This window comes from Enhydra lutris, unplaced genomic scaffold (genome assembly GCF_002288905.1).
Source record: "Enhydra lutris kenyoni isolate GAN:26980312 unplaced genomic scaffold, ASM228890v2 scaffoldscaffold57, whole genome shotgun sequence".
Lineage (NCBI taxonomy): Eukaryota > Metazoa > Chordata > Mammalia > Carnivora > Mustelidae > Enhydra > Enhydra lutris.
Genome location: NW_019154141.1, coordinates 11876598 through 11902164, shown reverse-complemented (window position 1 = coordinate 11902164; position 25567 = coordinate 11876598). Strand labels below are relative to the sequence as shown.

General features: G+C 38.2%; 2 protein-coding genes across 3 annotated transcripts in view; one reads left to right on the top strand and one right to left on the bottom strand.

Moving 5' to 3' along the window:
* Positions 1-12692, top strand: part of LOC111158044 (meiosis specific with coiled-coil domain) — a 14691-nt gene extending 1999 nt beyond the window's left edge. The window contains 6 exon segments of the mRNA XM_022519844.1: positions 3558-3715; positions 6393-6497; positions 7411-9283; positions 10227-10361; positions 11311-11491; positions 11914-12692. Of these exon segments, the coding sequence (XP_022375552.1) occupies positions 3558-3715; positions 6393-6497; positions 7411-9283; positions 10227-10361; positions 11311-11491; positions 11914-12143 (2682 nt within the window). The 3' untranslated portion in view covers positions 12144-12692.
* Positions 12693-15402: 2710 nt separating this feature from the next.
* LOC111158045 (coiled-coil domain containing 43) lies at positions 15403-25555 on the bottom strand. Of its 2 annotated transcripts, XM_022519845.1 has the most exons (5): positions 25335-25555; positions 21495-21582; positions 20410-20545; positions 19036-19094; positions 15403-17126 (listed from the first exon to the last, which is right to left on the bottom strand). In XM_022519845.1, exons 1-5 carry the CDS (start codon positions 25536-25538, stop codon positions 16939-16941), a joined length of 675 nt encoding a protein of 224 aa, XP_022375553.1. In that variant the 5' UTR covers positions 25539-25555; the 3' UTR covers positions 15403-16938. The 2 variants fall into 2 exon arrangements, with proteins under 2 accessions (XP_022375553.1, XP_022375554.1); XM_022519846.1 differs by lacking the exon at positions 19036-19094 and having other exon boundaries at positions 17002-17126; positions 25335-25549.
* Between the last annotated feature and the right edge of the window lie 12 nt (positions 25556-25567).

Sequence of the window (25567 nt, the reverse complement as noted above, 5' to 3'; positions counted from 1 at the left end):
TAAGTAGGCAGAGAGGCAGGCAGAGAGAGAGGAGGAAGCAGTCTCCCCGCTGAGCAGAGAGTCCGATGCGGGGCTCGATCCCAGGACCCTGGGATCATGACTGAGCCAAAGGCAGAGGCCTTAACCCACTGAGCCACCCAGGCGCCCCTTGCCTTCTTTCATTTTTTTTTTTTTTTAATTTATTTGACAGACAGAAATCACAAGTAGGCAGAGAGGCAGGCAGAGAGAGAGGAGGAAGCAGTACTTAGACTTAATTTCAATCAGTTAAGTATAGCAAGGATATAAATGATACATTTTGCAGTTATTTAGTCTGATTAATATGGCAACCCCAAGCATTTGCATATTTAATTCCCATAAATGTTTTAACTAAAAAGGGTCTAGATATTTAAAGTATAATTATGGTCAAATCCACCATGTTACTTTAGCTGTTTCTTTTATCCTAGAATACCTAACTGAAATCAATCTTATAAAAGGAGTTAATTTTTCTAATCCTCAAATCTTACTTTAATATGTAAAATGAACTTGAAAGAATGGTTTCAAATACTGTATATCTTGTTTGATATTGCATAATCTGAAAATATTACTTCTTTTTTTTTTTTTTTTAAAGATTTTATTTATTTATCTGACAGACAGAGATCACAAGTAGGCAGAGAGAGAGGAGGAAGCAGGCTCTCCGCCGAGCAGAGAGCCCGATGCGGGGCTCGATCCCAGGACCCTGGGATCATGACCTGAGCCGAAAGCAGAGGCTTTAACCCACTGAGCCACCCAGGCGCCCCTGAAAATATTACTTCTTTTAAGTCCCTGTCTCAGAAAGATGAACAATTACTTATATCACTTTGGATGTTTCACACCCAGAAGAGAGTTAAGGTGGGCCTATGATAAAGACTTGAGAACTGGGATACCTGGGTGGCTCAGTCTGTTAAGCGGGTGCCTTCGGCTCAGGTCATGATCCCAGCATCCTGGGATGGAGTCCTGCATCACGCTCCTTGCTCAGTGAGGAGCCTGCTTCTCTCTCTGCCTCCTCTGCCTGCCACTTGCCTGCTTGTGCTCTGACAGAAAAATAAATATAATCTTTAAAAAAGAATCAGAACTAAAGGAATACAATTCTGGAAGTTTCTAAAGATAAAAGCCTTTGTAAAAGTTATTGCTAACTAAGAAATTCTGGAAAAGTACTTTTTTAGTGACACACTTAGTAAAATTACTTTGGTACCTCGGTTTCTGCAGCTTCAGAATAGGCAGCATGATATTTTATAATGTGTAGTTTTCAAATAGCAGTCATAACCAGAATTTAAACAAATGGTTGTCAAATATTTGAGATTCTTAAAGTTGTGTGATTGGAAGAGATTTTCATATTTTTTTGCTATAGTATAAACTCTGTTATATATTTAAAGAGTTGAATTTCGGGGCGCCTGGGTGGCTCAGTGGTTAAAGCCTCTGCCTTCGGCTCAGGTCATGATCCCATGGTCCTGGGATCGAGTCCCGTGTCGGGCTCTCTGCTCAGCAGGGAGCCTGCCTCCTCCTCTTCTCTCTCTGCCTGCCTCTCTGCCTATTTGTGATCTGTCTGTCAAATAAATTTAAAAAAAAAATCTTTAAAAAAAAAAGAGTTGAATTTCAATAATGTCTATGATGAACAAAAATTTAAGAATACTTTGATCTAAGTACGTCTTCTCTCTTTATGTAAATTTTGATTAAGAGTATAAAAACAATTAGAAAATATTTTCAGGGGCGCCTGGGTGGCTCAGTGGGTTAAGCCTCTGCCTTCGGCTCAGGTCATGATCCCAGGGTCCTGGGATCGAGCCCTGCATTGGACTCTCTGCTCAGCAGGGAGCCTGCTCCCTCCTCTCTCTCTGCCTGCCTCTCTGCCTACTTTTGATCTCTGCCTATCAAATAAATAAATAAAATCTTTAACAAAAAAAGAAAGAAAATATTTTCAGTCAGGATTATATTTTATCTGTATTTATAAGAAAATACCATTTCTACTGTGTCTGGATATTTATAGTTATTACATCTCAGGTTTCATTTGGAGAGTTAAAATTTGTGAAACTAAGGGAGACAAACCATAAGAGACTCTTAATCTCAGGAAACAAACTGAGGGTTGCTGGAGGGGAGGGGAATGGAAAGGATGGGGTGGCTGGGTGATGGACATTGGGGACGGTATATGCTATAGTGAGTGCTCTGCATTATGTAAGACTAATGAATCACAGACCTATACCCTTGAAACAAATAATACATTATATGTTAATTTTATTTATTTTAATATATGTTAACTTTAAAAATTTTGTGAATTTATACTTTCAGTCTTCCTTAAAGAAGCATTTTCTAAAATAAAAGACATCTAAGTTTAGTCTTCATTATTTATTAAATTCATTCTACTATATTCAGTATCTAAAATTATTTTCCCGGAACATCAATCCCTTTTGGAAAGAGGCAGCATTTTATTTTTTTAAAGATTCCATTTATTTATTTGACAGAGAAAGGGAGAGAGCACAAGCAGGGAGAGCACCAGACAAAAGGAGAGGGAGAAGCAGGCTGCCTGTTGAGCAAGGAGCCTGATGTGGGGCTCAATCCCAGGACCCTGGGATCATAACCTGAGCTGAAGGCAGATGCTAAACCAACTGAGCCACCCAGTTGCCCCTTGAGGCAGTATTTTAAATCAATAAAATCTTAAAATTCAAATTTTTTACCTTATTTACTCAAAGTTCATTCTAGAAGTATCCACAAAAAGAGAAAAATAGTTTGTATTTTTCTTCTATTGTAGTAATAGCTATTAAATTTCTAAAGAGATCATAAAATTTTATGTGTCATTTTATTTTTATAATATCTCTTGGAAATAGAAAGTAGGCTGAAAATTGAAGGTATTATTTAAAAGGTCCTACAGTAGAAGTAAGGCCTTGAGTTTGGGTGTAGTTTTACCATCTATCAGCTCAGTAATCTGTAGCCTTAGTTTCCCTCTTTTTCAAGTAGAGTACTTATGTCACAAGGTTGAATGAATGCAATGTTATATGAAATTTCTTTGAAAAGTCTATGTAAATATTCTATATAAATATGAAAAAACATTTACTTTTTTCACAGATTGGGGGCATTAAGACCAAATTTTGTAAATGATTACTTGAAAATAACACTGCTAGTGTCCACACAATTCTCATCTGTTCAGAAAAGTTAAAAGTGTGGTAATTGTAGGTGTTTCATACCAGGGATAAGCAACAACAGATCATATCTGCCCAGTGCCTGATTGTATAAACAAAATCTTATTGGAATATAGCTATGCCCTTTACATATTGTCTTTTGTTTGCTCTGGTGCTAGAAAAGCAGAGCTAAGGAGTTTCAACAGAGACCTTAACAGCTAGAAAAACCTAAAATATTTATTATTTGTCCCTTTACAGAAAAAAGTCGCCAACCCCTAGTAGAAAACAAACTTAAGTGGCTAAATCTAGATTTTAAGTCTTCCAGCACTTACACATGGGTTATTTCCTCTAATTTCTTATTATTTCACTAATATTTTATAATAAATGTAATTTTGATGTGTCTGATATGCAAATATGTCTTTAAAATTTCAGAGTGAAGACAGTGTTGACCTAAGGCAGACCTATACTCCACTTTCTTCATCAACAGAATATTCAAGTTCTGTAGATTCTTCACTTTTCTATGCACCATGGTCTACTTATGGAGATGATATTAAACAGCCTTCTAATTCTCAGATCAATGTAAAGAACAGGTAAATTAATAAATCAGATTTTTCAGGCTAAATGAAGTTCTTTTTAAGTTTGATTACATGGGAACCCAGTTGTATTAGCTCTTTTTTCCCTATATCAGGATTTTAATGTCATGGCATTATAATTCTATGTTTATTAAACTTTTAGAAATCCTAAACTGAGCAGATTTTGTGTATAATTTTTAGCTCATTACTTTTTTTTATTCATTAGAGGCAATCCTTAGTGAGTACATATTAAATTCCTCTTTCTAAGGATAACTTATATAAATGAGTTATAATTTTTGATCTGTTTTTTTTCATCCAGTTCTAAATTTTTAGTAATTATTTCCTTCACAAGTATACAACAAACAGGATTTTATCAAATATAAGATACTTTTAGTTATTTTTCAATTCCATTAATAATAAAGGCCTACTCTATGCCAGATCTCTCATACTGGGAATACTAGAATTAACATGGCAAATATTATCCCTACCTTTAGAGATCTTACAATGATGATAATGATGACTATGATGACAGTGACTTCCTGGGCACAAGTATAGTGAAGTTTAAAAAAGTGTAGGATTGGGACACCTAGTGGCTCAGTGGGTTAAAGCCGCTGCCTTTGGCTCAGGGTCCTGGGATGGAGCCCCGCATCAGGCTCTCTGCTCAGCAGGGAGCCTGCTTCCCCCCCCCCCCCGCCCTTTCTCTGTCTGCCCCTCTGCCTACTTGTGATCTCTCTCTCTGTCAAATAAATAAAATCTTTAAAAAAAAAACTTAAAAGTTTAAAAATCAACTTAAAAATATTTTTATAGAATTATATATGTCTTTCTAATAAAATCACTATTTTATAGAACTTACTAAAACTTTAAAATTTTTAACATCTAAAAAAGAATTTTAGGGACGCCTGGGTGGCTCAGTGGGTTAAGCCTCTGCCTTCGGCTCAGGTCATGATCTCAGGGTCCTGGGATCGAGCCCCACATAGGGCTCTCTGCTCAGCAGGGAGCCTGCTTCCCCCTCTCTGCCTGCCTCTCTGCCTACTTATGAGCTCTCTCTCTCTCTCTCTCTCTCTCAGTCAAATAAATAAATAAATAAATTTTAAAGTAATCTCTAGGGGTACCTGGGTGATGCAGTGGGTTAGGAGACTAGGAGATCAATTCTTGGTTTCACCTCACGTGGTGATCTCAGGGTGGTGAGATCAAGCCCCATGATGGCGCTTGGAGCACAGAGCCTACTTAAGATTCTCTCCCTCTCCCTCTGCCCCTCCCACTTATGCTCTCTCTCTAAAATAAATAAATCTTTTTAAAAAAAGTAATTTCTACATCCAACATGAGGCCTCAACTCACAACCCTGAGACCAAGAGTCGCATGCTTTACTGATTGAGCCACTTAAAATTTTATTAATTAAAGAATATTAAAAATTGGGGAGCCTGGCTGGCTCAGTCAGTGAAGCATGTGGCTCTTGATCTCAGGGTCCTGAGTTCAAGCCCCATGGTGGGCATAAAATTTACTTAAAAAAAAAAAAAGAATAAACATGTACAATTTTTAAAATAATTATTTTCCAATTAAACTAAAGATGTATGAACTTCTGCCAACTGCTCTCTTATACATAATTAAAGTAACAGTAGATGGCACTCCCTCTTTTGCAACAGGCTCCCAAAATATCCTACACTTTTTTTTTTCTTTAAAGATTTTTATTTATTTATTTGACAGAGACAGAGAGATCACAAGTAGTCAGAGAGGCAGGCAGAGGGAGAGGAGGAAGCAGGCCAACTGAACCAACTGAGCCACCCAGGTGCCCCAAAATACAAGTTTCTTAAAATCTCAAATCCTCATTCTTCAGTAGCTTAATGATTATTAATACTTGCCCATCCTGTGTTATGAAGATCAGTGAAATGTTTTGAGTGTTCGGTATTTTTATTTCTAAAATACCTAACATTATGAAATGTTAGAAATAAAATGTGAGAAAACAAGAAGTTACAACCTAAAGCAACATACTACTTCTAGGAACAAATTACTTTAAATACATAGGAGGTAAAAAGGACTAATTTTGATCTTCTTGTGGTTTTTACATTTTTATTATTTAGTATTAGTCACAAGGTACAATTTCAGGTATATGGAGCTCCAGTTTCTTTAGTAAGGATTTGGGATAGCCCACAAATCTATTACATTTAAGGGACAACTGCAATATTGGTGTGGTATCTAGGATGACCATATCACATTTCACTTTTTAAATCCAACATTTGGTCTGAAGAGTCACAAAAATAGAGCAGCAGATTCGTATGGTTTTCAAATCACAAATGAAGAAACTGAGCAAGTGTTGATGGAATAATGTATAATGGGACCAGATACGCTTTTAGAAGCAGCCATGGAGCCAAGCCTGTCTAAAACATCATAGGTCAGAGATTTAGCTCTTGGAACCTAAAATGAATAGCATGTGTTTTGGAGAAATAGGAGTTAAGCATACCTTGTGAATTAGAAGTAGGATTTGAAATGAAGGAGAAACACTTACGTAGCATAGGCACTATGCTAAAGTGGAAAATATTCTTGAGTTCCCGTTCCCTCTTTATTTGAAATGATGGTATAAATCCAATCCAAATATTTTGTAGAAAAATAATGATATAATAAGTCTGGAAATAGAAATCAATATATTGTACTTCAGTATGAGGAAAAGAATTTACATGTGATATTCATTTATTTTTAGGATTCAAACAGAAAGAAATGACTATGGCAGTGAAACAGACTTATATGGACTTGTGTCTAATATTTTGGAAGAACAAGATAAGTCACAGCCATATTTTGCTGAGGGGTTAGTATATTATATAAGCCATATGGTATATAGTAAGCTTTTAAATTCACATATACTAGATTACTGTATTTATTAGCTTTTATTATTTAATAAAGGATCATCTGACTATAGACATCTTAATTCACATATTTGTATCTAGCAGCCTTGATTTTTCTGAGGTACTTGCCATACAATTGGAAGTTTCATACTAAAGTTTAATTTGATAGTAAGAACTTTCATTTGGAAAATTATTCTTGCATACTTCAGAGCTTTTTCCCTCAAGTTTATGAGCTAAATTTTGGCTTAAAGAATATTCCAAAGAGCTTTTATAGATATATCCCAAAGAATAAAACTATCATTAGTGCTGTGTAGAAATATGTATGGACTTTATTCATATGGTAAAAATTTTTAAAATACATTCTGTCTTTTGGGGTGTGGAAGCCATATTACCCAAATGCCCTATTTCATAGGTAGGGAAATGTGCAGCACACATGTAGCCAATTAAAATATTTTAATTTCAGTAATACTTTCAGCAAAGTACATCTTTTTCGTTTAAAAAGTTGCCGTCAACTTTTTTGTATTGTATAATAACTTAATTAAAGGAGAAACTTACTTTGTTTTCTGCTTACTATAGATAAATAATTCATGTAAGATCATGCAGTCACCAGCCTCAGGCCTTAGTTAATGCCTCTTGGGAAAGTATAATGTAGACATATTAAGATTAAAATGCATATTTATGTAGCATGTGACATTTCAAGTGATAGAAAATTATTTGGATGTTACAGTAGTTTATATGGCAAAATTAGAAAGGATTAGATAGATAGTGGGGCAGTGAGGTGATATAAATGTTTTGAAAACCTGTCCTACCTTTTCCACTAAGGCAATAAACTCATTTAAAACCTAAGTTGTAATTAAATATATTTACTTGTTCTAGGACCTGCTCCTCCAATTTAAAGTCAGTTTGGCCAATGAACACAAGCAGATTTGCAGATCACCATGACCTCTTAACAGAAACCAAAAGGCCAATAGATACAGCCATCTCTCAGCAAGCTTTTTATAGTGGTGAATCTGTGTCAGCAGTGGAAAAGCAATACCTGCATAATAGTAATCTAACACCACAACAAAAAATAGATGAACTTTATCATGGATTTACTGGTTTAGACCTTGAAGAACAATGGATGTACCCCTCACGAAGTGATCATTCTAACTGTTACAATATCCAGACAAATGATACAGCTAAGACAACATTCCAAGATTATCCATTTGTCAAAAACTGTTTTACATCACAAACTGGTCTGTCTGACATCATGAAAGAAACAGGAGTTGATACTTACCCTTATGGAAGAGAGAAAATATGTGCTAAAGGTCTTGAAGCACCATTACAGCAGAAAAGGGCAGAGATGTTTCTTTCTCAATTTAACAGATACAATGAAAACACAGATTATTGCAGATACCCAGAATATGTTCATCCTAATAAGGCTAAGCTTAATAAGTGTTCGAATTTTAGTGTCCAAGATAGTAAAAAATTAGCCAACGGCACACCTGAAACACCAACTGTAGAAGCAGACACCTACACAAAGTTATTTCAGGTTAAACCAGCAAATCAGAAAAAAATGGAGGAGACCATACCTGACCAGCAGAATTTCACATTTCCAAAAACCACACCACATCTGACAGAAAAGCAGTTTGCAAAGGAAGCAGCATTCACTGCTGATTTTGGCTTAAAATCAGAATTTGGACTAAAACCTCACACAGCTTGTCCAGCTAATAATGATTTTACTAATGTCACAGAAAAACAACAGTTTACAAAACCTGACCCCCCAAATTCTGAGTATTTTAAATCTGTGAATTTATTACCAAACTCAGCAACATCTTCAGGAGGTATCAACTTAAACAGACCAACTTGGATGAATGTCCAAACAAAAAATAACACTCCTATTCCTTATCGGAATCAAGGTAACTTGATGAAATTAAATAGCCACTTAAGTGTAGCTTCAAAAGGTTCTAACCATTCTTCAGATTTCCCCCAATTGTCATCCACAAATTTAACCCCAAATAGCAGTTTATTTCAGAAGTATTGCCAAGAAAACCCTTCAGCATTTTCTAGTTTTGATTTCAGTTACAATGGTGCAGAAAGAATTCAATCTGTCAATCACATGGAAGGACTGACAAAGACTGGAGAAGAAAATCTCTTTGAATCAGTTACTGATAAAAAAATAAAGCAACCAAATGGATTTTGTGATAACTATTCAGCTCAGCAGTATGGGATCATTGAAAATGTAAACAAACATAATTTTCAAGCTAAGCCTCAGAGTGGACATTATGATCCTGAGGAAGGTCCAAAACATTTAGATGGCTTATCTCAAAATACATATCAAGATCTGTTGGAGTCACAGGGCCATTTTAATAGCCACAGACAGGGAAGTGGAGACAACAATATTAATAGCCGTGTGAATCGCACACAGGCATCATGCTTTTCTAATAATTATATGATGGGAGATTTAAGGCATAATCAGAGTTTTCAACCACTTGGTTCAAATGGGTTTCCCCTAAGATCCACTCACCCATTTGGCCATTCAGTTGTTCCACTGTTGGATTCTTATGATTTGTTTTCTTATGATGACTTAAGCCATTTATACCCTTATTTTAATGATATGATGTATGGTGATAATTCCTTTTCTGGTTTCGTGCCAACTTTTGGATTTCAAAGACCAATTAAAACCCGTAGTGGACCAGCCAGTGAACTTCATATTCGACTAGAAGAGTGCTATGAACAATGGAGAGCATTAGAAAAGGAGAGAAAAAAGGTAACACAAAGCTATCCATATAGGAGTAATTTAGGATGTTCCCTCTGCCTGTCTTCATTTTATTTGAGTAGTTTAAGAGTACTCGCCTCATTTCTAAGCTGAATTCTTCTGTAATGTACCGTATTTATTAAGTCCATGACACTAAGGAATTAATTAGATGACTTAAGCTTGAAGCTTGAAAAAGTAGTTGTTTATGTAAAGTTTATTTTGTCTATGAAGTAGACTTTTTCCTTAATGGATTAAAGGTATACTTTTGGGGGTGCCTGCCTGGCTTAGGGTTGTGTTTGAGTAGTAGAAACTACTTTTTTGTTTTTAAAGATTTTATTTATTTTTTTGACATAGAGAGAGAAATCACAAGTAGGAAGAGAGGCAGGCAGAGAGAGAGGGGGAAGCAGGCTCCCTGCTGAGCAGAGAGCCCGATGCAGGTTTGATCCCAGGACCCCTGGATCGTGACCTGAGCCAAAGGCAGTCCTTTGACCAACTGAGCCACCCAGGCACCCTTAAGAAGTTCTTTTAATTAAGTATTAAGCTGTCAGAGCCTTTGGGTATTTTATATGCATTAAATATGACAGAAAAATATGGTGGTATTGTGGTTTGGATTTTTTGCCTTTTAAAACCAAAATGGGAGGCTGGGTGATTCAGTTGGTTGTGTCTGCCATCGGTTCAGGCCATGATCTCAGACTCCTGGGATCATTGAACCCCCCCACCCCGCCAAAATCAGGCTCTCTGCTCAGTGGGGAGTCTGCTTCTCCCTCTCCCTTCCTCCACTGGTGCTTGCTTGCTCTGTCTCAAATAAATCTTTTTTTAAAAAAAGAGAGAAAGAAATGGAAACAATTTTAAAGTTGTGATTTTCAATTTATTTCTTAGGCCTAGGAGAAATGTTATTCAGTTTTGAGTCATATGTAGAAAGTTCAGCATGTAAAAGTTATATAATTTTTTACAGACTGAATTGGCCCTGGCCAAGAATTACCCAGGAAAAAAAGTATCCAGTACTAACAACACTCCAATTCCAAGGCTAACCTCCAACCCATCTCGAGTTGATCGCTTAATTGTGGATGAACTTCGGGAACAAGCCAGAGTAAGCTGTAAAAACACCCAATAATGGATTTTTTAAATTATTCGATAAAATTTTAAAACCAAGAGTTCTGAAGGATTTTTAAATTCACATTTATGCATAACTCTTTAAATATATACTTTTCTAAGTTTGATCCTAGAACTATGATTAATATTTAGGGAAAGGGAAATTGCACCCCCTTAATCATTTTTAAAGTAGGTTTAGTAACTTAAATGGTTCCTCTTTAAGAAACCCAATTAACATAGAGCTAATCCTCAAGAAAAGAATTCTAAAGTAAAAATAATTTTGAATATTATTTATATGGAAAGTCCCATTTCTTAGACACAAACATTTTTTCTAGCTTGATGAGCAAGCTGGTAAATAACAGGTAATTACTGTATTTCATTTTCTTAACCCTATACTCTTGAGTTATTTGACAAACACTAAGTATATCCAGCAATGGATTAAATATTGAAAAACTGAAAAATACTGAAGGATATGGGTATGCATAATTTTATATAATAATCTTATTTTAGAAAATTTATATATCATTTCAATATAAAGAATCCTGATGTTAGATCATTTTATGATTTAACAAATGATTATTCCTGTTATTTCCTTTGTAATTTCAGAATTTTCTAGAATTTAACAGAGCAGGCTGTTCTCTTATTTGCAAAAAACAATTGTTAGATCTTAAATTTGCACTTATTGTCAGTAATGTGGAAATGTTTGAATGTTCTGTTTTTTTTAACTGTTGCTTATTCCCGGATTACTCAAATAAGTAGGTACAAAAGACTGACTTTACAGCTTTGTTTTCCCCAGCATGGTATCAGGACACCACAGGCATTCAGTTATTTATTAGATGAATATTATTGTCCTCATCTCTATTCTGCTTCACCGAAGATTTGTTCTTACTTAAAAGACAGGGCAGTATGGTTATATGCCTTATCAAAATTTAAAATGTTTCCCTCAGGTTGTGACTCTACTAGGCAAAATGGAACGTCTTCGAAGCTCTCCCCTTCATGCCAATATCTCTACTGCTCTTGATCGACACTTGGAGTCCATTCACATTGTACAGTCACGTAGAAAGGATGAAATTGTTAATGCTTCAAATCGGCAAAGGCAAGGAGTTCCTAGATGCCAAGATGACAGAGGTATAAGTGTTAATGCATATTCTTTTGATAAGGCAGTGAGATCATTTGAATGTTGTTAAAATCAGATTCTGAGGTTAAAAGGTTGGATTTCTAAAATTTACACTTAGGTGAAGAATAAATTGGTAAATGACGCCCATATAATTTACTCTGAAAGTACTTTGATCAATTTTGTTAATTTTACCCATTTAATTATAACTCTTGTCAAAGTCTGTTCTACCCAAAGCATAGTCATTGTCCTACGAGTAAGAAATAGAGTACCAACAATTTTAAATACTAAGCCAAATACTTCAGTCCAGTCAATAGCCATCCTTCTTTTGTAAAAATAATGTTTGAACATTTAATAGCACAACATTGGGCTTTTTAAGAGTTAAGGAATATATAAAATGTATCTAATATGAACTAACCCTTAATTTTTTTTACAGATGTTTTTGCCCTTGCTTCAGCAATTAAAGAGATGTGTGTGGCTACTCGGAAAGCACGCACTATCCTGTGGTGTGCACTACAGATGACCTTGCCAAAAACAGCCAGTACATCTGGCCAAACAGATGTGGAAAAGGCTTTACAAGATATAGTGAACTGTGAAGACAAAGTCCATGAAAACATAAATAGTAGCAATCCAATGAACCAGAGAGGTGAAGCAAACAAACATTAAGGAAATGCCAGCAGAAAGAAGAATAAAAAGCTGATAAGTAAATGTATCAAGACATGCTAAAAAATTTTAATGAACTTGTCAAACTTGAAAAATTCAATACATTAATTTTCTTTCAGATTTAAAGTTAATACCTTAATGAAGTCTAACTTCTATTTAAAAATCTTCTATTTGGAATGAATCAGATATAGTTTAAAGTGAACTCAAAGGGAAAGTTGACTACTCTAGGAGTTCTGAGTAGCCAAAACTAACAAGTTTAAGTAAATTAAATATTTCTTAACAGCTAAAATATTGCTTAAGCCCATTCTGCAGTGCAGGTAAATGCAAATGTGAAGTTGTTGTAGAAGATAAGTTTCATTTAGGTCTGCCTTAGTAAGTATAATTCCAAATAATGAATCTAAGTGACTGTAACCCAATTATGGCTACAGTCTAGTAAACAAGACAAGTTTTGATTGTGATATAAAAGTGTTTTCCTTACAAAACTGGATAATACCTAGGAAACAAAGGAAAACAAGGATGAACCCAATATTCATGTAAAAATTTAATATTTAAAATACTACCATATTTATAAATTTGAAATCTTAGTGCCTAAGTATATGGAAGGAAATGCATCTGATTCTCCTAAATTAGTGATAAAAGTGCCAGTGTAAAAACCATGCAAGTTACTGAATATAAAACCTGTTCAAATCATTTGTGTATATTCTTTAAAATTTAATTATACTATCAATTATTACATATTTCCAATTTTAAAGTATTTAAACTGAATCAAAAACAAAACATTTCCTTTATCTGGATCTTTTAGACTTGATGCACAGTGACTAAAATAATGACTATTGTTTTAATACCCTTAGTTTGCTGCATTTTATGAGGGTATCACGAAGTTCTAAAATGTATTTTTTTAAGGTTAATCTTTAGTTTAGTTTGCAATTGGTTAGTGTATATTTTGTGTAGTTGTGTTCATTAGTTTGCTTCTGTATTTTTTTTTAAGAGCTCTTGAAAGCTTGGCTTTTTCTGTTTCTCATCACTTAATATCTTTGTATGAAACCCGAGTAATTTATTCATTAATATGAAATGTTGGTATTATGTGACTCAGAAGATCTTGGGTTTTAACATTTCTAGCATGAGTTAAACTATAATATAATGTACTGATGAAATTTAATTGAACTATCCTTGACTAGAAACACTGATGTTTTAAATGTTGGTGTTTTTCCTAGTTTTAGAAATCTTGGTTTAAAGAGTGTAATCACACCACATAAATTTTCTTTAGATGATGTGCGGAAGAAACTGATTGAGAATGCAGGAGTAACTGTAGGGAGAAACATTTCGATCACTGATATGCTTTAGAACTACCCAAATGAATTACATTGAGGGTAGTCAAATAAAATAGATCACCCCACCACACTCACTGCATAGAAAGTGGTTAAGTTTGACATAAGACATGTTGGATGTTATGAAAACAAGTATTGTACTGAATTTAGTCTCTCAGGAAGAAATTAATAAATTTGTTGAAAATATATGGTTTCTTTTTTTTTTTACATTTTTGTATTAGTTTCTAACCTTAATTGTCACACAGGCCAGAAAACCAAATTTCATTTCACTGATAAGAACTGGCACTGAGTTTTAAATTTCATTAACATGTAAGAATGTTGGTAGGCTAACCAATGCCATTCAGATATCCTTGCATTGAACCTGACCTCCTTCAAAGTTGAAGGTTTGTTTTTTTGTTTGTTTTTTTTTAAGATTTTATTTATTTGAGGGAGAGAGTGAGAGAGAGCATAAGCAGAGAGGCAGAGGGAGAAAGCAGACTCCCCAAAGAGCAGGGAGCCAGGGACCTAGAGATCATGAACTAAGCCAAAAGCCAAAGGCAGATGGTTACCCGACTGAGCCACCCAGGCACCCCAAAGGTGAAGTTTTTGCTCTGCCTTTATACTAATCCAGGCAAACCAGAATAAAAATTCTGGGGAAGTTTTAACAGGACAGCGGTTAGAAATAAAACACTAGTCCATTAACAAAAACCAAACACAAAAATTCTTTGAAATTCTGTTAATCACATCACCCTGTAAATAATTCATACATTAGTTGGTTATTCCTTCTATGGCATACTCTCTTAACGGATGGTTCATATGTATTGGACTTCTGAATTACAACCTATGAGAACAAAAAATAACATCACACATAATTTGAAGTGAAACTAATAAAACTGATGCTTTCCTCATTTTTAATCCAAAAGAATTTGGTATACTTAATTTTTTTTAATAGACAAAGTGATTTATATAAAAGTGGTTAAAAATTATATATCCTGAATTATATAGGCATCCTTACCACTTGAGTAATCTGCTACTATAACGTTTTGGAGGGTTGGAAATTAATGTCTGAAATCCCTATTTTTTTTAAAGATTTTATTTATTTGACAGAGATCACAAGTAGGCAGAGAGAGAGGGAAGCAGACTCCCTACTGAACAGAGAGTCCCATGTGGGGCTCAGGGCTCCATCCCAGGACCCTGAAAGCAGAGGCTTTAACCCACTGAGCCACCCAGGTACCCCTGAAATCCTTATTTTGGTCTAAAATGTCTATCATACTACAGAAGATAGAGTTTAAAATTTGCACTTTGCAGTATTGAACATTTTAGACATAAAGGATTTAGCAGCATCTGAATTAAGTGAATAACCTTACTCAAAGCCTAATGAGCTGATCTTTTTTTCCCATTTAAACATTAGTTCAGGGGCGCATGGGTGGCTCAGTGGGTTAAGCCTCTGCCTTCAGCTTAAGGCATGATCTCAGGTCAAGCCCCCCATCGGGCTTTCTGCTCAGCAGGGAGTCTTCTTCCCCCTCTCTGCCTACTTGTGATCTCTCTGTCTCTGTCAAATAAAATAAAATAAAAAAACATTAGTTCAAGTATATACCTAACTGTATAGAGTCCCAGAAGAACTGGCTACTGTTGGACTAAAACAAGTACCCTTCAGGGGTCCATGGATATAACCTGGCTCTGCTTCAGAGACCAAAATCAAGGTGAAAATAAACCAAAAATCCAAAATAAGGGTTAATAAAATAGGCTCTCTTATATGCTATCTGTAGCCACAGCCTATTATTGCTACTGCCATAGAGGACTAAGACTCCAAAAGTACTTGCAAGGACTTCAAAGCCAATTTACTGACTTCCAATACTTGTCCCAATTACAAGGTAATCTTTCTGATCTCCCAATACCCAACCTCACAGAACTGAGGCAGAGAATTTGATTCTAGGAAGACGTTTTACTTATAGAAGATCATATTGGGCTAATCAAAATCTAAAGCAAAATTCAACACATTCTGAAGTGTTCGCACAATTCATTTCCATGGACAGCTGGAAGGAATCAGAATAAATCAGAAAACAGTGATTTAAATAGTTTATTTTTTTTAAAAGATGGTTACTTTTTTAAAATGCAATGCCACGATTATAGGAGTGTATAGAGGTGACACATCTTTTCCTTAACCAAGCTTTTTACCCTCTACACAAAGGTAAAAATTTGTTAACCTCTTAGTTAATGGTATAAAACAGGTTGGCAAACTTTTTCTCTTAAGGGCCAGACAGTAAATATTTCGGGTTTTACAGGCCACAAGAGGGGTCTGTCATGTATTCCTTCTTTTACAAGCCTTTAAAAATACAAAACCTATTGCTGACTTGCACCCTACAAAAACAAACGGGGCCAAATTTCCTTGCCTGCAGTAGTTTGCCAACCTCAGGTATAAAATACCTATTTTCTGTCTTGTCAGGGAGATTGCTCCCTTCAGGCTTCTAGACAGTCTGCTGCCGGAAGTAGAGAAAAGATTTATTTACAATTGAATGTGGCTTGTGACAAAAGTACAAATGGAGAGTTCCTGCTCACCTGTGACTCTCCCAGGTTTTCCCACTCATTCATTAAATAAATTTGTTGAGCACCCACAATGTACACTCTCAAACATCTTTGTATTAGCAGAGATTTCCAGTGTTTCTTCCTTAGACACATGGTTCCTGCAGTTTCTTTCGGCCTGTAATTACACATCCTTATACTCATGCTTTAGGGCAGATCAGGATTAAAATCTCTACTAACACCCAAGAGGGCTCATGATTATAAAAAATGAATCTAGCTAACAATGATATCCTTTCATCCAATACACATTCTTCAATATCACAGCCTGGATGAGAAAAATATGTAACTATCTCTACGTAAAAAGATACTTTTTTCCTCCCATAGGCTGAAACTTAAAATATCTCAAATCTAGAACATCTACCACATCATCTCTTCTGTTTTCATAGTTTGTTGCCATGTTAACATAATATCTGGATCCAGGTAGGGCTCTTCATTAGCTTTCTATTTCATCCATAAAACAATACATTAAGAGGTAAATACTACTCTCAAAGTACTTTACGCTCCCACATTTCATATCAGAAAAGGAGTGGTCATGATTCTGCTCCTTCAGGATGAAAACCGTAACAGTCAGCTTTCTGAATATTTCTGCTATTTATCGTAGGTGAGGGAAGACTTTTTTAAAGTGGCCAAAAGGAGCCAGGACTTCAGTATTAAAATATAAAAGTTGCCCCCATTCCAGATCTTTGGTACAGACATCCACTACAATAATCTGATTACCCACACCACAGATACATGGCACATTCTGTAATTAGAAGTGTTTGTGATTTTCCTTTTGACCGTGTAAACAAAAGGGAAATGCCTTGGGAAACCACTTTGCAATGTTCTCTCATTTCTCTTAAATACACATGTGCACAATCGCTTCTCCCTTTGATCAAGTTCATGAGGAGAAAGAATAGAGTGGACCAAGGTTATCGCTTCCGCTCTCCTCTTTGTGTCCTTTTCTTTTCCTTTTCCTTGCGCTCCTGCTTGGCTAGTTTGTCCCTCTCCCTCTGCAGCTTGTCCTGTTCCTTCTTTCTTTGGGACTCATCCCGAAGTGAGTCTCGCTCCAGTTTTCGGGCATTGAGAACATCTTCCACATTGGTGTTTCGGAACAGAGCTACAGGTGAGTTAAGGGATTAGGGTACAAGTCACACAGGTCCCAACTACTGTCTTTATTCTCTCTCCACATATTCCTAGTCTTTAAAAAAAAGTCCTTATGATAATTTATCTTTGGTCTCATGGGATACACTGAAACTATCATTAAAAAGGTTTAAAACTAATCCTCAGAATAAAAATCTCAGACTTCTCTAAATTTGAATGTTAAAATATTTTAAGAAAATGAAATTTCATTCCCGAATAAGTACTTAGATCATGGCAGAATATTGTTGGGAGTATCTAGGCTAGTTTTAGTGAATAAAGTATTAATGTAACTGGCAAAAATTTTATGTGCTTGGCACTATTAAAATGCTTGAAAAGAGTTAAATAAGTTGTATAACCTCACTAAACTTTATCAATTCGCTTTTTTTCCTAGACCACTGAAGCTTAAGTGAAAAACATGTTCTAATAACCACAAAATCTGAATTTATAAAGATATGAAGTAAGTTTAACCAGTCAGAAAATAACTAGCCAAAAACTTTACCCTCCATTTCTTAGGATTTTAAAAACACAGCCTGGGAGGGCCTGGCTGGCTCAGTCAGAAGAGCATATGACTTGATCTTGGGGTCATGGGTTCTAGCCCCACAACGGGTGTAGAGATTACTAAAAAAAACAACCCGTTAGCACCAGACATGCTCCTCCCACTCTTAAAACAACTCTTTTTGCTTTGTTGCTTTAAAATAAGTCCCCTTGACATAACCTCCCCTTCTTGGATAACCCACCATACTTTTCATCTTTAAGAAGGTGGATTTTTTTCTTTTTTAAAGATTTATTTATTTGCGAGAGAGTGCAACCTTGCAAAAGCAGGGGGAGAGGCAGAGGGAGAGGGAGAAGGACTCCTTGCTGAGCACAGAGCTCAATGCAGGGCTCAATCCTAGGACCCTGAGATTATGACCTGAGCTGAAGGCAGACACTTAACCAACTGAGCCCCTAAGAAGGTGGATTTCTAAATGTGGATGCTTCTCAGGGCACCTGGGTAGCTCAGCCAGTTAAGTGTCTGACTCTTGGTTTTAGCTCAGGTCATGATCTCAGGGCCCTGAGATCAACCCTTGCATCAGGCTCTGCGCTCAATGGGAAGTCTGCTTGCGATTTTCTCTCCCTCCCCTTCTGCCCCTTCCCCTGGCTCGTGCTCTCTCTTACTCTCAAATAAATAAATAAACTCTTAAAAAAATAAATGAAGCATCTTCTCATAAGTGTCTGTTGGTAGTGACTTTCCTCAGCACTTATTTCCATCTGTCCATATTTTTAGTTCAAAAGTATTTACTGTTTGTGTTCTCTTTCCAAATAATTATACACTCTCTGAGGACAAAGTCAAAATTTCAGTATTATTTAACTTGCTTCTGCTGCTGGGAAACCCAGCACTATACACAGGGAGTATAGATTCTTATTTTCCCTTAGACATCCTCCCTTAAGAAATCCTTCCTCCCGGGGCGCCTGGGTGGCTCAGTGGGTTAAAGCCTCTGCCTTTGGCTCAGGTCATGGTCCCAGGGTCCTGGGATCGAGCCCCGCATCGGGCCCTCTGCTCAGCAGGGAGCCTGCTTCCTCCTCTCTCTCTGCCTGCTTCCTCCTCTCTCTCTGACTGCTTCTCTGTGATCTCCGTCTGTCAAATAAATAAATAAAATCTTAAAAAAAAATAAAAAAATAAAAAAGAAATCCTTCCTCCCTTCACAGTAGATGTTAACATGATTTCTTTGGGAAAAGTTCTCATTCAATTGACTGTTTATGGTTATCCTTAGAATGGGGCTTAAAATGCTGGCCCAAAACGAGTTCCTGTTGGTAAAAGGATCCCCCCTCAATGACAGCAAGATGAAAACTGTTCCTCAAGAGTGTTCAGTGGAGAAACACTTGGGGATGGACAAAGAAAAGGATACATTTATCAGAACCAATGTTCACTGTGGAGGCACAGGAGTCGTCCTTCTCATCTGCCTCGGTGAGCGTCGTTAAGGAAAGTCGGATGGAAAGCAAAGGTTAGCACATCCCAACCCAGCATCAGAAGACAGTCGGTGAAGTGATGGGCAGGGAAAGCATGCTGAAGAAAAACACCGTCAGAGCGGCAGGGGTAAGCCCGGCCCGGTCATCTTCAGGACTCTCAAGACTGTTCAGAGCTACTGTGAGATCCTTATCTCCCGGAGGCTGAAAAGAAAATGCCTGGTCTGGGTGGACTTCCACATTACCTGGCAATGCCAGGGGATGGCAAGAGGACTTCTAAAACAGTGTTTCTCAAAATATGGGTCCTGGAACTCCCTGGGAACTTGTTAGAAAAGCACCTTCTTGGGCCCCACCCTTGACCTACTAAATCAGAAACTGGGGAGTGGGGCCCAGCCATCTGAGGTTTAACAAGTTCTCCAGAACCACCACTGCTTAAAATGTTCTTTTCTAGCCCAAGAAAGAACCACTGGAACCATAGCTCTGCTGACCCTGGCAAGAAAAAAAGGAGAAACCAGAAGACAAGCTGGCCCCTAAGAGCCTAGGAGCTAATTCCTACACTTGTGATAAGACAGCTAACATTTCTGGTATGAGGTCCCCTGCATCAGGCTCCACATGCCCCATTCAATCAGGCCGTGAGCTCAGCATCTCCTAAACAAGTTCAAACTCACAGGCAACCGAGCCTGTCCCGGTAAGTAGCAAGTGCCTTTTGCACAGGCCCCCAAATTCCAGACTTCTTCTGTGTTGGCTGGGGATTCAGTCTCACTTTCAATTATGTGGTCACTGGAATATTAAAAAAAAAAAAATTTTCAAATGAAACTGCTCCAAAATTTGGGAACCCTTCATCCCAAAATATCCATATTCTAGTCCCTGTTTTGCCACTAAAGCTATGTATGTCTCTGATCGCACAGGGATCTCTAACCGTCATGGTTTCCTTCTCAACTGGGAAAAGCATATAAAGATGGATTTTACGAAGGATACTGTACTGGACGGAAAGGTATTAGACAAATATAAAGAATGAAGCTATATCTTACGCTTCTGAAAATACAATACAAGTGGTCCATTATTAAGGCATTTTTTTTTTTTTTTACACCACAGTTTTCAGGAACATACGGATTATGTGGTGAAAAATGTTAAGTCTCATATCAACTCTCCCAATGTCACTCCTCATACCCATGAAGGGCCACAGATCAGAGCCACTTTAGAGGGAAAAATTACACTACAGGGGGAGATTAGTAACTTCTCAAAGCTCACTGTAAACCAGCAAACATGTGGCTCTCAAGCCTCAGGGAGTGGTCCCAAGATTCCGAAAAGGATATTCTTCCTCATCTGTCACATCAGCATACTGGGCCAGAAGGGCGGCTTTTCTCTGCTTCTCCTCTTCGGACACCATCCTGGGCTTCACCACAATCTGTGCTTGCTTCTCAATTAGGGTGGCAATGGCCTGTACTTCATCTGGGAGGGGGAAGGGAAGGGAGGGACAACAGGGTTGTATGTGAGAGAAAACAAGCTCACTGAACCACTAGTCCACCCAGATAGTGTTTGCAGGAAAGAGAGTGGCATCTGCTGACTCTTCAGGGCCCTAGGCTTCAAAGGAGGTGCCTTGGGGGCCAATGAGAAAGGCAAGGAAAGGCCACGCAGACTAGGCTTTAGGTCTTGTATCCATCTCCGATCAGAGCAGCCCTGCTTTTACCTGTTTTATAAATTGAAGTTCTAATGCTTTAAGGGACAAAAAAAAAAAAAAGGTTGACAAGCTCTGCATTAGAATCATAGAAAATTCAGCTTCAAGCATGCAACTTTCTCCCCTCTTAACTCAGAAACCTAAGAAGGAATCTAGAATCAACTTATGCTGGTCCTTTTCATAATGGTGATTATGCCAGGTGAAATTCATAAATTATTATTTTTTTAGGATTTTATTTATTTGAGAGAGAGAGAGAGAGTGAGAGAGGGAACATAAGCATGGGGAGTGGGAGAGGGATAAGGAGGCTCTCCACTGAGCAGGGAGCCTGATGTGGGGCTCCATCCCAAGACCCTGGGATCATGACCTGAGCCGAAGGCAGATGCTTAACCGACTGAGCCACCCAGGCGTGCCAAGAAATTCATAGATTATTTTAAAATAAAATCAACTGGGGTGCCTGGGTGGCTCAGTGGGTTTCCCACCTCACTGGACCACAGTCACCTTCATTCTGGCTTTCACTTTTCTTTCTAAAAGAAAAGGGGAAAAGGAAACCAATGTTCAGTTAAAAAGCTCGTGGAAGCTGCCAGGTGTTTACCAGTTCAAATTATCTTGGGCAAAATGAGTAGGAAATGGAGAAAAACTCAAAATCCTCTTGCTAACAGCTGTATAGGAAAGGTTGCTGGAAAAGGCACTGGTGGTTAGACAGGCAAAAAATCCCAACTCTACCTTCTTTTTTCACTTTGGTGACGACATTCTGACTTTCCGACCATCGTTCCACAATCTCCTTGCAGATGTTAAGAAGCGAATCTTCTTCCTAGTTGAAAAGGTAGACCAATTAATTTCCTGAGAGCCCTCAGCCTGAACAAAGCCCATGCACAGGGCACAGCTCTCCCTCTGGTGATGAGGAGTTCATGGGGAAGGTTTGAGGGCCTTTTCTGAGGCTCAGAAGTAATCCGGCGAGTCTCAGAATCCACACCTGCTAGGTCAAAAGCACCTGCTCTGTCCTGCCAAGCACCAAGGGGAAGGATTCACAATAACCTAGAACAGTCTTCCTCATGCTTTTGGAGCAAAAACCTGTTGCTGAAGTTAAAACTCTCCTCTGTGAAATCTTCCTTGGCTGATAGACTCAACTCAGTACATTTTCCAGGGTTTATCAACTTTGATGCTGGAACATATCCACGACCTTGGGGACCCCACCACTTTAGATGATAAATGAGTAGCTGTCTCCTATCCAACCATCCCTCTGTCCATTTCACACAAGCAGACATATTCTGCGTGTTTACCAATCCTCCTCCTCAGCACAGTAGAACAAAAGGATGTTGGCTTCAGTGTCAGAGGAAGCCAAGCCCAGATCTATGAACGAGTTTCTTAACTTCCTGAGCTTCACATCTTGTCAGGATTTTAGTGAGTATGAATGAGAATGTGTGAAAAACCTCTACCCTGCTTGGCGAAGAAAAGGCATGTCAACAAATCCGGGTATTTCCCTCCATCTTCATTACAGCTACCTTATCGTCTTCATACTCTACCCTCAAAATGAGCTGTCGGCTCAGGTGCCAGGCACTATTCTCAATACTTTACCTAAGAACTCCTCATTCTTAAAACAATCCCAAGATGTAAGGGCTATTGCTACTCTCAATTTATAGATGATAAAACCAAGGTACAGAGGTTAAGTAACTTGCCCAAGGTCATACAAGTAAAACACACACACACACACACAAATGGATTAAACAGGATTTGAACCCAAGCAGTCTACCTCCAAGCCCATGTTCTCAACCATTATAGGATACCATCTCTCAAAGAAAGTAGGAAGGTGTAGAACACAGACTTTTTTTTTTTTTAAGTAATCTCTATACCCAATGTGGGACTCGAACACACAACTAACCCTGAGATCAAGCGTTGCATGCTCTACAGAATGACCAGCCAGGTGAAGCCATATTTTGGATTTCCTTATTTTGTACCCAACAAAGGATTCCATCCTCTCCCCTGCATCCTTTAAGCACAAATGACAAACATGTAGAACTTCTTTAGCCCAGTTTCTGTAGTTCATAGAACCCCCCTAGCAAGAAAAGCGAAAGAAGAAGAAATGGAAGGAAAAGGGAGAGAGGAGCAAAAGAGAAAGGGTGCTCTTGGAGGACAAGGTGGTTTATTCTCCCAGGCTTCACCCAGACCAAAAGCCTTCATCCATCCATTTGTTCATTTATTCACCCACATCACATAGTGCCTGCCATGTTGAAGGCACTAAGATGAGTGATAAGAGAATCAGAAACAGCCCTGGCTCTCCTGACACTGACAATTTAGAAAACTGGTATAGAAATAGCTGCAAGATGGGGGCACCTGGGTGGCTCAGTGGGTTAAGCCTCTGCCTTTGGCTCGGGTCGTGATCTCAGGGTCCTGGGATCGGGTCCCGCATCGGGCTCTCTGCTCCGCGGGGAGCCTGCTTCCTCCTCTCTCTCCCTATCTACTTCTGATCAATGTCTGTCAAATAAATAAATAAAATATTTAAAAAAAAAAAAAAAGAAAAAGAAATAGCTGCAAGATGTAATATCCCAATTAATGTAATAATCCTACTTAAAATTGAAAACTCACCCCTCCATTCCACTCCTGGTCTTCTTAAAGTATGTTCCTTTTTTCCTAGCATTTACCATTTTTCTAATGCACTATATAATTTACTGATTAAGTTTTTCTCTGCTAGAATGTCCCCCCATCAGGGCAGGGATTTCTGTTTTGTTTCCCGAGGTATCCCAAGCACTTAGGGCAGTGCTTGGCAGAGAGTAACCTATCAATAAAAACTCAAATCAATCAATCAGTCAACAAAAATGCTACTGGAAGGAGTAAAAAAAGGATAATAAAAGGCTTTGATTAACTGTTATTTGCTCCTGACAAGATACACTGTTCTTGATTCTTCACTCAAATTGTTGTTGACATTTTCTTAATTCCTAATATTGAATCCTAGCCCCATCTGGTGATCGATCTGGCTATGCCTTTTGTTTTTTTCTGGAAAGGAATTTGGTACAACAGTTAGCGGCTTTTATACTGACCGACAGTAAGTAAGTAGCACTATGAATGACGTGTTTGATATATACCATTCATTGGCCTTGCTGATCTGTAAAGCTGTTTCTCAGTTGTGTCATGAACCCTGCCTCATCATATAATTCCTGGCCAATTCTTCCCAAAGCCATTTCCTATACAGAAGGGGTTGGGAAAACCAAGAGAAAAATTAAGCATAGTGTGTGAATGGGCAGAGAGAGGGGGAAAGAAGTCTGTCTACTATAGTTCATGTAAACAAGAAGCAGATATAAAGAACCAAATCTGGTTCTAGATAACTTTTCTCTTTTCTACCAAGAAACTTAATAGTCTAAGCAAATTCATGCCTGCCTTTATCAGCAGACATGCAGTCCTAAATAATGACACCAGGAAAAGAACAAGTCAAGGAGCTAGTACCAGTGGGTACCCAAGTTATTTCAACTTCTTTTTCATGGTGTCTTTAGAAACTTCTAAGCTGGAAATAAAAACTAACTTAAATTGCTTGTCTCACCCTCCCTCTTTCCCCCTGCCCCACCGATCTGCAATGTCAGCCTCCAGGAAAAGAATTTACTCCATAGTGTTGTATCTCCACTAAACTTATGAGCTGCATCACAAGCTGTGTTAAAGCTTTCCCGTTTATAGGTCAATCTCACCAGAGCAGGCTTTGGGACTAAAAGGGGGACATGGCCAGAAGGACCTGGGACAGCTGCACCAGTATTATATTTCAACCATCTGCCCAATCATGGAATGGTGTTTCCACCAAGTAAGTGTAACCACAGATGAAGGTAGCAGAATGGTCAGGTTGGAAAAGTGGACAACCTGGTAATTTACCACCTAAACATAGATTAAAAGACACATTTCTGAATTCTTGAATCTGCTTCTTAGCAGCTGGGTACCAAGTTTATCTCTCTTCTTTAAAACTCTGACCTTATTTGCCACTTCCCCCAGCAAAAACCGGCGATTACTGCATTTCTAAATACTATAAAAGATCAAGCACAGTATTTGCTTCAGTTCCCGCCTAGGCCTAGACCTATACCTAGAGTTTTACTGCCAACTTACCTTTTTTGGACTCTTACCTCCAAAATTGGAACGGAGAGGGTACTTCCTGCAGGCTTTTTTTGTCATGGGACAGCCCTGGGCACTGCCTCCTAAAGAGCACAGACATCCCAGAGCACTTTATTCCCCTCTCTGAACACTGTCAATGGATGGGAATGAAATTGGTCGTTAGGAGTTTATGATAAAACTCTCATTTAGACATTTCAGCGCCTTCGGAAGAACACTCACCCAGCTCACCCACAAGCATCCGAGAGGGCCGTGTCCCCAAGGAATAAGGGAAAACCATTCTTCTCTATGCACCTGCAACCTCCTGACTTCCCCAAACACTGGTTGGTGAGAAATCCCCTTCCCCCGCGGCCAAGAGCTCAAAATATTCCTCTCCCAGGTGATACCACTAATTGTCTGGGACACCAGGTACGAGAAAGGGGGTACGAAGTACTGACAGGGGCCGCCAGAAAGCTAAAGGAACGCGTCCGGGCTTCTCACCAAAAAAGCAGAAAGGATACCCTGCAGAGCGTCCAGCTTCTCTTCTTCCTCCTCCTCCTGCAGGACACCCAGGATGTAGGCGCCGTAAACGGCTCGGTCCACTCCCAGCGCCTCCAACCGTCCATCCAGCCAGGACCCAAAGGCGGTACTCACGCCATCGCCTTCTCCGGAGGCAGCCGCAGCCACTTCGCTGGGCGCCGCCATCTTGGGGTCAGGGTCCTGCCAGGCTCCAG